Below are 14,521 nucleotides of genomic sequence, written 5' to 3' on the forward strand. Positions count from 1 at the left end.
AAGAGGTTATGCTTGTGTCGTTACAGATAAAGGACCTCAATAGGTACCAGCTAAGTGGGTACGTCCATATGTCAAGACAAGAGCGAAAGCAACTGACAAAGATGGGGTGGATGCCGACCTTGTGGACATTATTAGGTGCTTTAGTTGAAAAACAAAAGGGGGAATTGTGGAAGTTTTTGCAGGCCAATGGACACAGGGAAGTGGAGGCTGTCCTTGGAAGACCTTGGCTGAGAGAAGGAGAAACAAAGTAACAAGGAGAAATACAGAGACAGGCGTGAACGGTTAATCTTAGCCAATCCGATAGTGAACAAGTAGCAAAAAACAATCATCGTAAAAAAAACAGTGTGTTATTACCAGTTAACATAGAATCATAGAATCATAAAATCATTAAGGTTGGAAAAGACCTCTAAGATCATCCAGTCCAACCAGCAGCCCAACCCCATCATGCCCACTAAACCATGTCCAAAAGTGCCACGTCTACACATTTTTCGAGCCCCTCCAGGGATGGAGACTCCCCACTGCCCTGGGCAGCCTCTGCCAGGGCTTCACCACACTTTCCACAAAGAAATGTTTCCTAATATCCAGTCTAAACCTCCCCTGGCACAACGTGAGGCCATTTCCTCTTGTCCTCTCCTTTTCCAGGTGCGATCAGGGAAGAGGGCACAGCCAGACGCCCAAGACTCTTCCCTGACAGCCCCCAGCAAACAGAAGCTCCACACTGCCAGTCCCCTTCCAGCCATTTCTCTCCCACCTGCCCCTGGAAACTGGACGCATGGACAGAGGGGACTGGCCAGGCTGGGGGTCAGGGCAATGCTGGGATCCCTCACCACCCCAGGGGCTGCACCTGCCCTCACCAGGCGCACGGACTTGAGGGGAGCAGGGAGTGGCGCATCCCCCCCCCTCCTCCCCGCTGTCCTTTTGGCCCCCCAGCAGCCCCCACAGCCCCTTGGATGCCCCAGCAGCCCCTGCTGCCTCCACAGCCCCTGCTGACCCACTGCCCCCTTGCTGCCCCACCGCCGCCCAGCCCGTCCCCTCCTACAGCCCCCGCAGCTACACGCAGCCCCCAGTGCTCCCCTACTGCCTTTGCAGCCCCCACCGCCCTGGACCCCTGCAACCCCCGAGCCCCCACAGCCCTCAAAGCCCCCGCTGCCCTGCCCCACTCCTGCAACCCAGCAGCCCCAGGTCCCCGCAAGCTCCCGCTGTCCCAGGCCCTGCAACCCGCAACCCCTGCAACCCCCAAAGCCTCTGGGCCCCCACCTCCCCCAGACACGCAACCGCTGCAGCCCCAGCCTCACAGTCCTTGCAGCCACCACAACCCCAGCATTCGCAGCCCTTACAGCCCCAGCCCTGCAGCCTTTGCAGCCCCCGCAGCCCCGGCCCTCGCAGCCCCTGCACCCTCCACACCACCAGCAGCCCCGGCCCTCGCAGCTCCTGCAGCTCCCACAGCCCCGACCCTCGCAGCCAGTGCAGCCCTGGCCTGGCAGCCCCAGCCCCTGCGGCCCTTGGAGCCCCCGGAACCTCAGGAACCCCGGCGCCTTGCAGCCCCACCTTACAGCCCCCGCAGCCCCAGTCCTTGAGGCCCCGGCCTTACAGCCCCCGGCAGCCCCCGCTCACCAGCCCCAGGGCCCCTGCTTTAATCCCCTCAGAAGAGAGGGGATTGAAGCTCAGAATGCTCCCTGGCTGCAATCTCATTCTGCCAACACCCTGAGCCTGATTATGAGGGGATGAGCACAGGAGGTGCTCACCTTGCTTCTTCGTCTCCTCCTCCTCTCACAGCAAGCAAGTGACACCTTTCCAGGCTGCTGTGGGGGCAAGGAACTGCCCCGCAAGGAGAACCAGGCTAAACCTTTCCATAATGCTGCGGCTCATGGGATAAAAATTGTAAAATTAATGGTATTTGTATGGGTGGTGAGTTGTGAAGAACTCCAACAAAGCTTGGCATCAGTGAACCACGATGTCTCTGGAATTGCCTGCAAAAGGTTATGTTGCCAGGCATAACACACATACTTGCATGCAACTAAAATAAAACAGAAGCATTTCAGAGCCTTTTCAACACCTAAAATATTAATAAAAAAATCCATTCGGCAAGTTACATAACTGAGGACCCAGACTTCTAAAATAAAAGGATTAGCTTACATTTAGCTTTGTAACCCAGGGCAAGGCCTGAAATTCAACATTTTTTGTATACTCTCTAATGATTGCTAACAGCTTACCTGATATGGCCAACCAATTCAATCAATTTGTGGCTGAAGAAGTAGGCAGTCAGCTCAGACACATGACTGAGCACAGAACAAACTCCAAAGAGAGTGGTGGTGCCATTCAGGTCTTCCAAGTGCCAGTAAAGAAAGGTGAACACAAAGCCATATCCAAATCCCATGAACCAGGCCACAAAGAGCACTGAGCCATACTGGATACTACACAGCAGTTTTATTAGGTCCCACAAACGGAAAGACTGTGACTGGCTCAAACTGGTGGGAGTGTTATCAGAGGATTCGTTGGAGACACTTCTATCCATCTGTGAGATTTCTGCCTCATTTCTCTTATTTTCGTCTTGCTTGAAGTGCGCATAACGGAATCGAAACTGAGTGGCCACAATTAATGCCATTGTCATCAGAACACCAAAGACAATGAAAACTATCCTGTAGTTCTTGTATTCAGGAGCTTTACATCCTTGACCTTCAATGACAGCTTCTGTATGGGTATAGTCAATGCCAATTCCCACGGAGAGCATAGCCAGCCCCCAGCCCAGAGACCCCCACATACGCTGCAAACCATACCGGTCCCTGTGTTTGCCAAGGTACTGCAGAGTCACTGTGTCCACAATAGTAACAGAGGAAGCACTGAAAAATTCTCCTATTATGACAACCAGCAGAATGAGTAGAAAAATGGCTTCTACTTCTTGTTGATCATAAACAAGCACAGCCTGGTCAGAAGGCATTGGCTTTGCAGTGATGGCAGCTGGGGTAGGATTTGGAGTCACATTCCCTAGCGACACTGGGCCAGTGGTGGTGGTTTTCGGCATAAAATGGGTACTGTTTTCCAAGACAAAATCCATATCATTGCTCTGCATAGGTAACAGGAATGTTACTTCAGGATTAGCTGTCTCTGTTGCTTCCAAAGTGATCGGACTAGAAGTGAATAGGTCTCTCTTCCCATGAACTTTTGGGGATGCAGTACTCACTGCGGTTAGCGGAGAAGACATCGAGGCATTTGGCAAAACTGTTGTTAAAAGGCTGCTTGCACTGGTGGGATGTGCTGGCGGAAGGCCCTTTGGTATGCATCTTAAGGTGGCTGGTCTAACAAATCCAATCCCCAGGTTAAATAAAACCCAGCATAAAAGCGAAAAGAGGAGGACGATCTTCCCTTTCCTGAAGCGATCCGCCACCACCCCCCAGAAAGGAGCACTGCAAAACTCAATAAAGTACCTGATGCCCACCAGAAGTCCACTCTGACTGGGTGACATACCCAGCTGCTTGTAATATACAGGCAGCAAGGGGTAGAGCGAGCCATATGCAGAATAGAAGAAAAAGTAGAAGACCTTTGAGATCAGAAGATCATTATTTATTTTGATGCAGTGCTTTTCTAACCAGTCTAGCTCTTCATCTGGGACAGTGGTTGTCTCCGTTGAAGGGGATTCATTCTGGGGTGGCAAGTCTTGATCCTTGGAAATGCCATTAAAAGGATCAGCAAGCACGTACTTTCTCTTCTGTTCTTCTTCATCATCAGTTAAAATGGCAATCTTATCATCAGCTGCCATGGTTTACCACAAACATCCAATATCTGGTGCACTCTTGAGGAACTAGGGATACCCTGCAAACAAACAAAACATAACATGGTTAAGGTACCACACAGGAACAGGCCTACAATGCCAGTCATCAAGGACAAAGACAGTTTCTTTTTTACAAATTACATTCTTGAGCAGTAAATGCAATATCAGAGTGCAGAAGACCATTTGTCTAGACTAGTGGTACATGGTAGCATCAGTAAAAATGTGTTTTATGACCAATTCTGTGAAATTCTCCACAGCAACTGTGCAGTAAAACATCTTTCATGCTTAGGACAGAGAATTATATATTAAAAGTTACTGTAGCAATTAAGTGCTACCATTTGCAAGTCTCTTCTTTCAAGTTGCTTCTTCTCCCTTAAGGCTAGTGGCTTTATTTCCAGTACACTCTACTACACCAAAGGACAGCTGTGATTTTGTAATCAAATAATGAAGCCACAAAAATAACAGGGGCTTTTTTAATTATCAAAAGAAAATATTATCCGAAGCATCATGATGGCCTTTAGAAGGTTGAACCTCCTCTTGAAATGTGATTTCCTAAGCACCCCACAAGCAGAGCAGAAATTGGTTGGAGGCTTGTGCTTCTTGGCTGAATGGGAAGAGAGGTGAGAATTAGGATGGGGCTTTAAGATTAAAATAAGGGACTCTCAAACTTTGGATAGCAACCTCACAGGTATCAAAGTCCCAGGAGCAAAGAAACACAGGGACAGTAAAATAAGTGTAGGACCTGCAGTGATGTCCTCAAGTCAAATTCTGAAATTGAAGAAAGGTGGATTGGGAGGTAACTGTACCGCAGCTGTCCTTACTTATCCTTTGCAGATGTGAAAGGCTCCAAAACTGACAAGCAGTGCTTAAAAATAAATTCACTACTTGAACTTTGACTTGACCAACCAGCTTTCACATTTAAAACCAACAAACCATCCCAGAAGCTAGGCTTCCTAACAGAAGCTTCCCTTTTGAGAAATAATAATTTAAAAAAAAAGCCTTGCCAGCAGGCTACCAGATCAAAATCATTACATAGCCAACTATTTTTTGCTATATTAATATCTATAAATTTAACCTAGGAATATTCACTTCTGTTGATTATGAAAAGTTGAACATTTAATATATTTTGGGTTTGTCATCCCTTTGTTGTCTGGATTAGTATTACTATCACAAAGAACTTTTTCAAGGACCAATATTTGAAAAGAGCATTTCATTCCAGAAGAACATGAAATTTCTCCAGAATCACTTGATCTGTAGTTTTTTTTTTTTTCAGTTCTGCACTTTACGGCCACTAGAAGAGCTCCAATAAAATTGCAGTCTTTCAAAACTCTTTAAAGCCACTAAATTATTTAATTATAATTTAGAATTTGCTTAAATACTGACAATGGATTTGCAAATCAATGCAAAGCTAATAACAGCATAAAAGCTCTAAAATTCACAATTGTGTTAAATTAATTGTTTCATACTGATCCAACATACACATAACAGCTGACAGAATAAGCCATGGATACTTTTATAAACAACAGTCATTAAAATAATCTAAACCTTAGACAGTTCAGTGATACACAAATCTAAAAATCACCATTAAAATCCCAAACACTCATGAAGTTTGTGTGTTTTTCCCTTTTAAATGTCATTTTTATGGGATACTATCTACAAGGATCTCTGGTTTTGCTTAGAGAGAAAAGGTTGCATAAAAATCTTGGAACCTTTAATATTCATGTATTCAGGGTTAGAAGTTAATCAAAATGATGCTAGCACATAGACACAGACCGCTTTTTTTATCCAGGTTCTTCGGAGACAATTTGATTAAAAAAAAAAAAAGTATTTCAAGTGTCAAAAGATAAGTCCTCATTAAGTTTTTAGAATAGTCAAATGTGAAAACACCTTTTCTTGCTCCTACCTGCTACCATCAAAAGCTACATGAACCAAAAACCAGGAGCTGTCTAGTTACCTCCTGCAATTTTTGGTTCAATCAGCCACTTCCACCTGACAGAAGGACTGGGGTTTTTGCTCATATATTTGCCCTTCTAGATTTTATATCCATAAACCAAGTCCTTTTAATGAGTAAATTAGATCAGTCATCATCTGTGCTTTTATTTTCTTTGTGCCTTGCCTTACTTTGACAACAAAGACTCCAGAATATTTGCCGGGCCCCACTTACATCAAGAGGATGCAACTGAGGTTTCAGATTTGTTACTGGGTCCTACCAAAACCAGTATATACTCATCTATTTACAGCTACTTGTTTACTAGCTGTATCAGAGCTTTACAGCATTTAACTCTGAAGAACAAATTTCCTCCAGTGTCCCCATGACATGACAAGATAGAACTCAAATTTTAGCTACTTGAATATTAGGACAACTTCTTTGAATTTAAATTATTCTGATTTAAACAACACAGTCATATTCCTTATCCCTACATATGATTTCTGAATCATACAAATTATATTGGAGGCTTTTAGACCAATTAGTAATTGATCTTTTAAAATTCAGTTTCCCTTTTCAGCTGGAATGGGGCTTCAATTTTGCACATTTTATGTACAGTGGGCATTGTTGCGCTGCTAATTTTTAAACACTTGAGTTGTTACATCTTCTTCCCCTTTTCATAACATGCATCTGCCCCAGCATCCATCTTCTAATAAACTGCTGTGTGCAAGTATTAACCCAGGAGATATACTCTTAGTATTTTGAACAAAACATCTTAGGTAAGATTGCTATGAAAAGTATGTTTCATGAAAACTTCAATAAATATTTTCCCTCCCTGAGAATGTTTCATGGAATATTATTAATAACACAGAGCATACTCTACAGAAATATAACAGCATCAAGACTGGTAGGAGCCATATGGCATTCTTTAATGTTTTGATCACTAGTTTGTTTAGGAATCAGGTTTTTGAAACTGAGTTTATTTAGCAATCTTTTTAATTCTAAAAATAAATGACTGAAAATTAGAAAACCAACAAAGTGGTATTGTTACTGAAAAAAATGCAAAAACTTTAATAATCTACAGGGCCTTCCTTCTACTGACAACCCTCTGCTCTCCAACAGACAGGGGTTGAATGTGCAACAAGCCAAACAGATGGAAACACAAGATACTTTTAAGTGAGGAGACTACTTATCTACTGGTTATTTTAACCACAGCCTTCAAATACCGTATCTCCTATTGTGAAAAGTTTTTCTGATGCACAAGACAGTAGGCAGGCAGATGACAGCATTACCGTTAAGTTTAAAATGAACAACAGAATAGGAGTGAGGAAGAATGGTTCAGAGTGTAAACAGAACGGATTTCAGTGTGACTATAAATTTCTGAGGCAGAATGCAGCACGAAGTTTTGGTAGAAGCCTGTTGAATGCCATCAGTCCAGACAGGACACATGAGATTACAGAGGGTGCAGAGCGGTAACATCACTCTGAAAAGCAAGACTAACAGTTCTGAAGCTGTCTTCCCTAAACTTAGGTACAAAGACAAACAGACCAGAAAGCCTTCACATGCAAATTGGAAGCTCCTGCAAAGATCCTGAGAAAGCCTAGCAAATGGAAAGGGAAGAGTCATGGCAAGATGTACATCACAAGCAAGCATCTTAGTCCTCCAACAAAGAAACAAGCTTTTGTCTTCCCATGGGTTTATGTTTCCAAACCACTGCAGAACTCAGCAGGGAACTGAGTCTTTGTTCACTCATCATCCCATCACATCAGACATGGCTACAACAGAAGACAACTTCATAAAAATGTGAACTGCTTGCCCCAACCCATGGTCCTATTATACTGGCCCAGGAGCATAAGCTGCTTGCTCATTACAGGAAGCTTGTGGTCAACCCAGTTTTCTCAGACCAGGGATTGCTCTGAAAGATCATGAGTCCTTTGAGCCTGTTTATGCACAACTGCACACGCTTCTTTTCAGATAAAGAATATATTGTTTAACCACAAGACTAATCTTCCTTCAAGCTTTGCACAGATATGATTATTTTTATGTAAGTACGAGAGTTTATTATTTTTTTTTCTACATTTCCTGATACAGATTGCTGCCTCCTGGGTTATATACATGCCTCCAGCAAGTCAAAATCCACTTTCAAACTCTTACCGCTATGACACATCTTCCATCCAGTCATCTTCTGCAAACAGCTACAGTAACTTCCCTGCAGTTTTGTACCTTTGAGCAACTATCTGAGGAACGCGGGAAAAACCTTGCGTCCCAAGGAATTCAGCAATGACAATGCAATGGCCATTTTAATGTCTGTAACAAGGCTCTTTGGCAGGCAGGTGGAAAGAATACGGGTATTCTGCAGTTAGTAAAGTATCTTCTTGGCATTCTTGCTTTTTTTATTTCTTAAATAAATCCTCATTTATTCTGGCTCTCCTAATAATTAAAGAGGATTTCAAGATCAGAAAGGATAAAAAACTAATCTATTCGAGACAACCTAACACTGCAAGAAGTACCCCATAAAACAAAGGAAAATTATAACAAGGAAAACAGTAACAGTATACTAAGAACTCAGCTCTCGTGTTGGAATCCTCTTTCCAAAACCTTCGAAAAAAATAATGCACCTCAAGCACCTGCTTTGCATTGTATCTTAGCGGAGGTGGGGAGGGGAAGGCAATCCACAAATCCCTAAACCTCTCAAGGAAAACACCATGGCACTTATAGCACAAGGCATTAAAACCTCACTTGTAGACAAGCAGAAAGTTAGATTTGGGGTGAAGGAGTATTGCTGATTTCAAATAAAGTATAATTCAGCACAAATATTCCATTCACTAGGCTTTGAGAATTAAAGTATCATTAAGACTCAAAAGGCAGAGCCTTAAAATCTGGGTTTGGATCCATACTGAATGTAAAAACAAACCAACCAACCCCAGGACAGCTCATCAGAAGACAGTGCAAATGATCAAGAGGAGCTTAACCCATTAAATACCTGGCAAAAACACTGTGGAAAATTTATATTTATACAGTCCCAGAAAACATACTCTAAGAGTAGAATTTCAAAACAGTAGTTAATCCATCAAGCAACACACAGCTGTAAGAACAGAAGAGTAGTGTGCTGTTCGCACTGCGTGGGTAAAATCAAAGCCAGACCACGTGGCATCACACCTTATTTCACCCCTTTCGGACTCTCACTGACCAGTGAACTGTCTTTGTAGCAAACGTATGAATTCCACGTGAAATTTTCATACGAACATTTTTAAATCTGCTAATAGAAAACAAGATTCTCAAATAAAAACTTCTTTTCAAAGTCACTAATTACTGTTTGATTCAGAACAGGTCTGTGCTAGAGAAGCAGACTTATAAGCAATCCATCTTCCGTGGCAAGCTCACCTCACTCATCCCCCAGACAGTGAAACTGCCACAACGAGTGCACCCATCATATTGCCCCTGTGCTGTCTCCTTCTCAGCCCTCCCACGTCACTGAACTGAACTACAAAATCTTTGGATCAAAGACTTTCAGTTACACTGTCTGTGCAGCGCCTCTCAGGAGTAAGCCCACATCCAGCATCCCTGTAATGAACAAGGCATCCCTGTAATGAACATCAATAATAGACTGTTTTTTCCATTTCCAAGCAAGTAACAACCCTAAGGAACAGCCTGGTGCTATCGCCTGCATCCATGCCGAAAAGGAGGAGAATGTTATGCAAACAACTTACATCATGACAAGGAGTGCACAGACTTCATTAACTCTTGCGCCATGCTCCCAACCCTTTCCCAGGCAGGCAAGTCTCCAGGGCAGAGCCCTTGGGAGGGGCTGCCCTCTGCCAAGCCATACAGACCAACTTACCCCACATTACCATCCCCTGCTCTCTAAAGTTAAGCTGTCCTCCTGCAAGGCCCCAGCGTGGACACCTTACTCAGAACTTATGAAATCAGGAATAAGTCACATTTAGTGAATTAACTCAGTGCTGGGAAATGTATTTATTTCAAGTCCGAAGTGAGACATTAGCATTGTAACATTAACCATGATAATTAATGTTTCCATGAAGAGAAACCACCTTGTTCTAAAACACTTAACTCTTAAAACTGCTTTATTTTGCGTTGCTCGGCAAGCACTTGCTTAATATATTGGTTTGTAGGTTTTTTTGGCTTCATTCAGTATGCACATAAAACCCCACATACTTTGACACAATCAGACTGAGATACTACAGCGTGTCTGAAGTATGTCAAGATCAGGTTTATAATAGATTTAATGCATTTTATAATAGGCCTGAAGTTGATAAGTTGATACAACAGCACTAGTATTAACAAAAAAGAAGACAAGAACACTATAAGATCCTTATCTGTTACAGGAAAACCACCAATCTCACATCTTGGGACTCCTGCTTTCCAGTCATGTTTTCCATTTAATACCAATTCAAAATTAAGATGTCTGAAAAGACTATTTTTTAATCAGTTTATGTTTAGTCAGTATGTTACTCCAATTTTTAACCCATTTTTAATTTACCAACTACATATCTGCACTGTCAAGGTTTGCACTTCAGTAACAATGGTAAGTAACAATGGTCACTGCAACTAGGGACCAGACCGTGCCTAGCCTCCGGGACCAGCCGCCGCTCCTGCGGCTGCTCACGTCAGTGCCTCACCCGCTACCGCAGTGCTCTATAAACTCAAGTTTGTTTGCCATAGCTGAAGATTAAGAGTAATTTTAGGTTGCATTTAAGTTGCACCCTCACACCAGCTACACTGGTGATCAACTGCAGCTTCCTAACAGCCTCATCTTTTGCTTTTATATTCTCACTCCACCTGTTTAATTTTTTTATAAACCTGCTTAGGATTTTTACTGGGTTTATGCCTGCCATCACAAACACCATCCTTAAAAAGAGGATTGTTTTCCCCTATTCATCATAGAATCACAGAATAGTTTGGGTTGCAAGGGACCTCAAAGATCATCCAATTCCAACCCCCCTGCCATGGGAAGGGACACCTCCCACTAGACCAGGCTGCCTGAGGCCCCATCCAGTCTGGCTTTGAACACCTCCAGGGATGGGGCAGCCACAGCTTCCCTGGACAACCTGCGCCAGTGCCTCACCACTCTCATAGTGAAGAAATTCCTGCTTATGTCTAGTCTAAATCTGTCCCTGTCCAGTTCATAGCCATTGCCCCTAGTCCTATCACCACAAGCCTTTGCAAACAGTCCCTCCTCAGCTTTCTTGTAGCCCCTTCAGGTACTGGAAGGTCGCTGTAAGTTCTCCTCGGAGCCTTCTCTTCTCTAGACGGAACAAGCCCAACTCTCTCAGCCTTTTCTCACAGCAGAGATGCTCCAGCCCTCGGATCATCTTTGTAGCCTCCTCTGGACCCGTTCCAACAGCTACATCACCAGCTATCAGAGAATATAAACAATCCACTATTTATATGCAGGCAAACACACCAAAAAAAAAAAACCAACCACAACCAAAAAACCAAACTAGCCTTTTGCATTTTTCTTTCCTCAGACATTACTAAATACAGTGCACAATGAGATTGTATATATCTCAGTAACAATAACTGTGTTTTGGTCGAGTTTTGACAGAAGTCCTTCAGCGTTGTTCAGCCGGCCACTCTTTTCTTCCCTAAACTCCAAGTGCATCACCATTCTCCCCTGCATTTGTCATTAACACGACATTCCAAAGCGCCTGCCGTTCAAACTTCAGAGGTGCTGGGCAGCCGCTGGCCTGGCCTCCGCCGGACTCAGAGCGCACCCGCATCTCAACACCCATGGCTCCTCCATCACCGTCTTCTCAAATAGCCACCGATTCCTGCGCTTGTATCAATAAACAGAGCCGCCACCGACTAACCCGCTTTCTGAAAACCACCGTGTTTTAAGGATCCGAGAGTTCAGAAGCCAAGTGACAGCTGCACCCACATCCCGGGCGCGGGGGGCGACGACGCGGCCGGCACCGCAGCAGGGACACCGGGGGCTCCGCTTGGGGGCACCGCTGGGGGACCCTGCACGAGGGCACGACGGGCACCGCACGGGGCGGGAGGGACGCGGAGAGATGGAGCGGCGAGGCTGGGCCCAGGGCAGCCCCTCGGCCCCAGCGCGGAGGAGCCGCGCGGGGTCCCGGCGGCGGGGACACGCGCGCTCGGCCTCGCCCCCCGGAGCCGCTGACTCACCTCGGCCGGCAGCGGCTGCGGGGGGGCGCCCGCGCGCCCGCATGGCAGCGCCCCTCCCGCCGCCGCCTCCTCCCTGCGCCGCGGCTCCGCGCGCCCTCGCCGCCCCCGGGCGCGCGCACGGGCGCTGCGGGACGGAGCCGCCCCCGCTGCGAGTGGGGGGAGCCCGGCTGCGCCGCCTCCGCCAGCGCGGCGCGCGGGCGTCGTCCCGCCGCGGTGTTGCCTGAAGGCCGCGCGCCGAGAGCGTGACGTAAATGCTTAAAAAACGCAAAGAAAATGGGAGATGGTTAAAGCACCACCGCGAGCCGCCCCCGCCCGCCGCACGAGCGGAGGAAGAGGGCGCGGGGACGCTGGAAGGTGAGTCACAGTGCTGCATGGAAAAAGCCTTTGAGATCGTCGAGCCCCACCGTACCTGCCCACTAATAAACCACATCCCCAGGCACCTCGTGCCCGTCTGTTAAAGATATCCAGGGATGAGGTTTCGGAAGTGTCTCAAGCTGCTTGGGTTTGGACAATTTTTATGTTGACCAATGGGCGGTCAGTGTTTTCAGCCAGACAGCGACAGGGCCACAGCCCACAGAAGCGAGGCTGCCGAGCTGCTGTATTCATGGCATTGGAAGGGGGAAAATTTGTCTGGGTTGGAAAAGACCTTTGAGATCATCAAGCCCAATGATACCTGTCTATACAACAACAAAAATTTTTGCTACCCCCAGCAAAAAGCCCTTGAAACTACCACCTGGAGTGTTTTTCTTTTGCGGAGGCAGAGCATGGTCAGGCATACCCTCCAACATCTGTGGCAAACCGTGTATGATAGGAAAATTAACACTACTAACACCCAATCAGACCACGATTTTAAACATCACCAGGTGACACCAATCAAAATGAGACATACGTGCATACACCAAAGAGTGTAGAGATGATCTTGATTTTTGGGATGTAGATAAAATTGTAATTACAGCTCTGTTAGCACCAGAAGTAGCGGCAGGTAGAGCCTTAAGACAAATCAATAAGCTGAGGTGCTGGTTAGCAAAACAAAACAACATCACTACACAATTCTTACATAATATGCTAGTAGAGTTAGATTCGGTACGCCATGCGACATTGCAAAATCGAGTGGCAATAAATTTCCTATTACTAGCACAGGGACATGGTTGTGAGGATTTTGAAGGTATGTGTTGCATGAATTTATCAGATCATTCTGAATCAATATTTAAACAATTGAGTGATTTAAGAGAGAAATTCACCAAGAAATTGAAGCACAGTGATTTAGGAATTAAGAGTTGGCTAAATGGTCTGGGACTACCTGCATGGCTAAGAGAAATAATTAAGCTCTTAATTGTCATTGTTGTCATAATCTTTTTTGTTTTGTTGATCCTACCATGTATATTGCAGTGTTGCCAAAAAGTGATCCAACCATCTATGAAAAAAATCTGTTTAGCTGAAAATAAAGAAAGGGGATATGTGGGGTTCAGTAGTGGAGATAGACTGTGGGATATGTCAATAGAGTAAAGGGAGCTCATCCTTGTCATACCCCACGCAGGCCTGAAAAGAGAAACTTACAGCTTGCAATATCAACCTTGAACAACGGCCAGACACGAATACAGAAACCAAACAAAGGAAGCAGTATCTGGATGGTCACGTATGCAATCAAGACTTGAATCAAGGCAGCAACAGACTTAACCAATCATAATAGCGAACTACTTGCGTGGACAGTTATAACTAACCAATAGCATAATAAATAGGTGTGCGTAAACCAGCTTCTGTAAATTATAAAAGATGCTCTTTGGAGCTAATAAAGGTCTCCATTTTTACACCTATCTGTAGTCCATCTCATCGTCCATTCCTGCACCTGTCCACTACTAAATAATGAAATAATATCCCTAAGCACTTAATCTGCCCATCTTTTAAACACCTCCAGGGATAAGGAATCAACCACCTTACTGGGCAGGCTCTGCCAGTGTCTGAGAACTCTTTCAATAAAGAAATTTCTCCTGATGTCCACTCTGAACCCCACCTCGTGCAACTTGAGGCTATTTCCTCTCATCCTGTCACTGTCAGTTGGGAGAAGAGACTGACACCCACCTTGCTACAACCTCCTTCCAGGGAGCTGCAGAGGGCAATGAGGTCTCCCCTCAGCCTCCTCTTCTCCAGGCCAAACAGTCCCAGTTCACTCAGCCACTCCTCATAACACCTCTGGTTAAATCCAGTTGGAGGCTGGTCACACCCCAGAACCCGGAGTGTTCCTCAGTGCTGGACGGATTTGAGGTGGCAAAGGCATGTGGGGATGACGGCCAGTGCTCAGGCAATGGTGCACAGGAGCTCGGACTGGGCTACAGTCCCAGCAGGGTCAAGAAAGCGTGCGGGCTGTGCTGGGCATTGCTCCCAGTGGCACAGCCTGGCAGGTTCTGCCCTGCACAGGGACCAGGCAGCAGCTGTCGCTCGCTGGGATACCACAGGGCAAACACATTAGTGCCAGCATCTTCTTATTTGTCCCTCCGTTTTCAGAGGGAGGATTCTCCTGTCCTCAAGGAAACAAACAAAAGTATTGCATTATTTTGCCCCCGGGAAGAAGTCGAGAGAAAAATACCAGTTTGCATAACTGAGGCAGATGGAGCAGAACAGGGGCAGCATGGGTGTTTGACCCATTTAACTTGACTCCTCACTAAAGTGAAAGGGAT

At 45.4% G+C, this 14,521-nt stretch overlaps 1 protein-coding gene and 1 long non-coding RNA gene across 5 annotated transcripts in view; one reads left to right on the forward strand and one right to left on the reverse strand.

Moving 5' to 3' along the window:
* MFSD6 (major facilitator superfamily domain containing 6) overlaps nucleotides 1-11,968 on the reverse strand; it is a 36,874-nt gene extending 24,906 nt beyond the window's left edge. Inside the window, exons 1-2 of one of the 4 annotated variants that reach the window (XM_069860745.1) lie at nucleotides 11,847-11,966; nucleotides 2,214-3,810 (exon numbers count right to left, since the gene is read on the reverse strand). In XM_069860745.1, the coding sequence (XP_069716846.1) occupies nucleotides 2,214-3,757 (1,544 nt within the window). In that variant the 5' untranslated portion in view covers nucleotides 3,758-3,810; nucleotides 11,847-11,966. Of the gene's footprint in view, nucleotides 1-2,213; nucleotides 3,811-11,527; nucleotides 11,744-11,846 lie in introns of those variants that run through there. The other 3 variants (XM_069860746.1, XM_069860747.1, XM_069860748.1) reach the window with 3 other exon arrangements.
* A 30-nt stretch (nucleotides 11,969-11,998) lies between these two features.
* On the forward strand, nucleotides 11,999-13,660 carry LOC138722512 (uncharacterized). The gene is made up of 2 exons (XR_011337721.1): nucleotides 11,999-12,200; nucleotides 13,384-13,660. It is a non-coding gene; the product is annotated as an uncharacterized lncRNA (long non-coding RNA).
* The last annotated feature ends 861 nt before the right edge of the window (nucleotides 13,661-14,521 follow it).

This window comes from Phaenicophaeus curvirostris, chromosome 7 (genome assembly GCF_032191515.1).
Source record: "Phaenicophaeus curvirostris isolate KB17595 chromosome 7, BPBGC_Pcur_1.0, whole genome shotgun sequence".
NCBI lineage: Eukaryota > Metazoa > Chordata > Aves > Cuculiformes > Cuculidae > Phaenicophaeus > Phaenicophaeus curvirostris.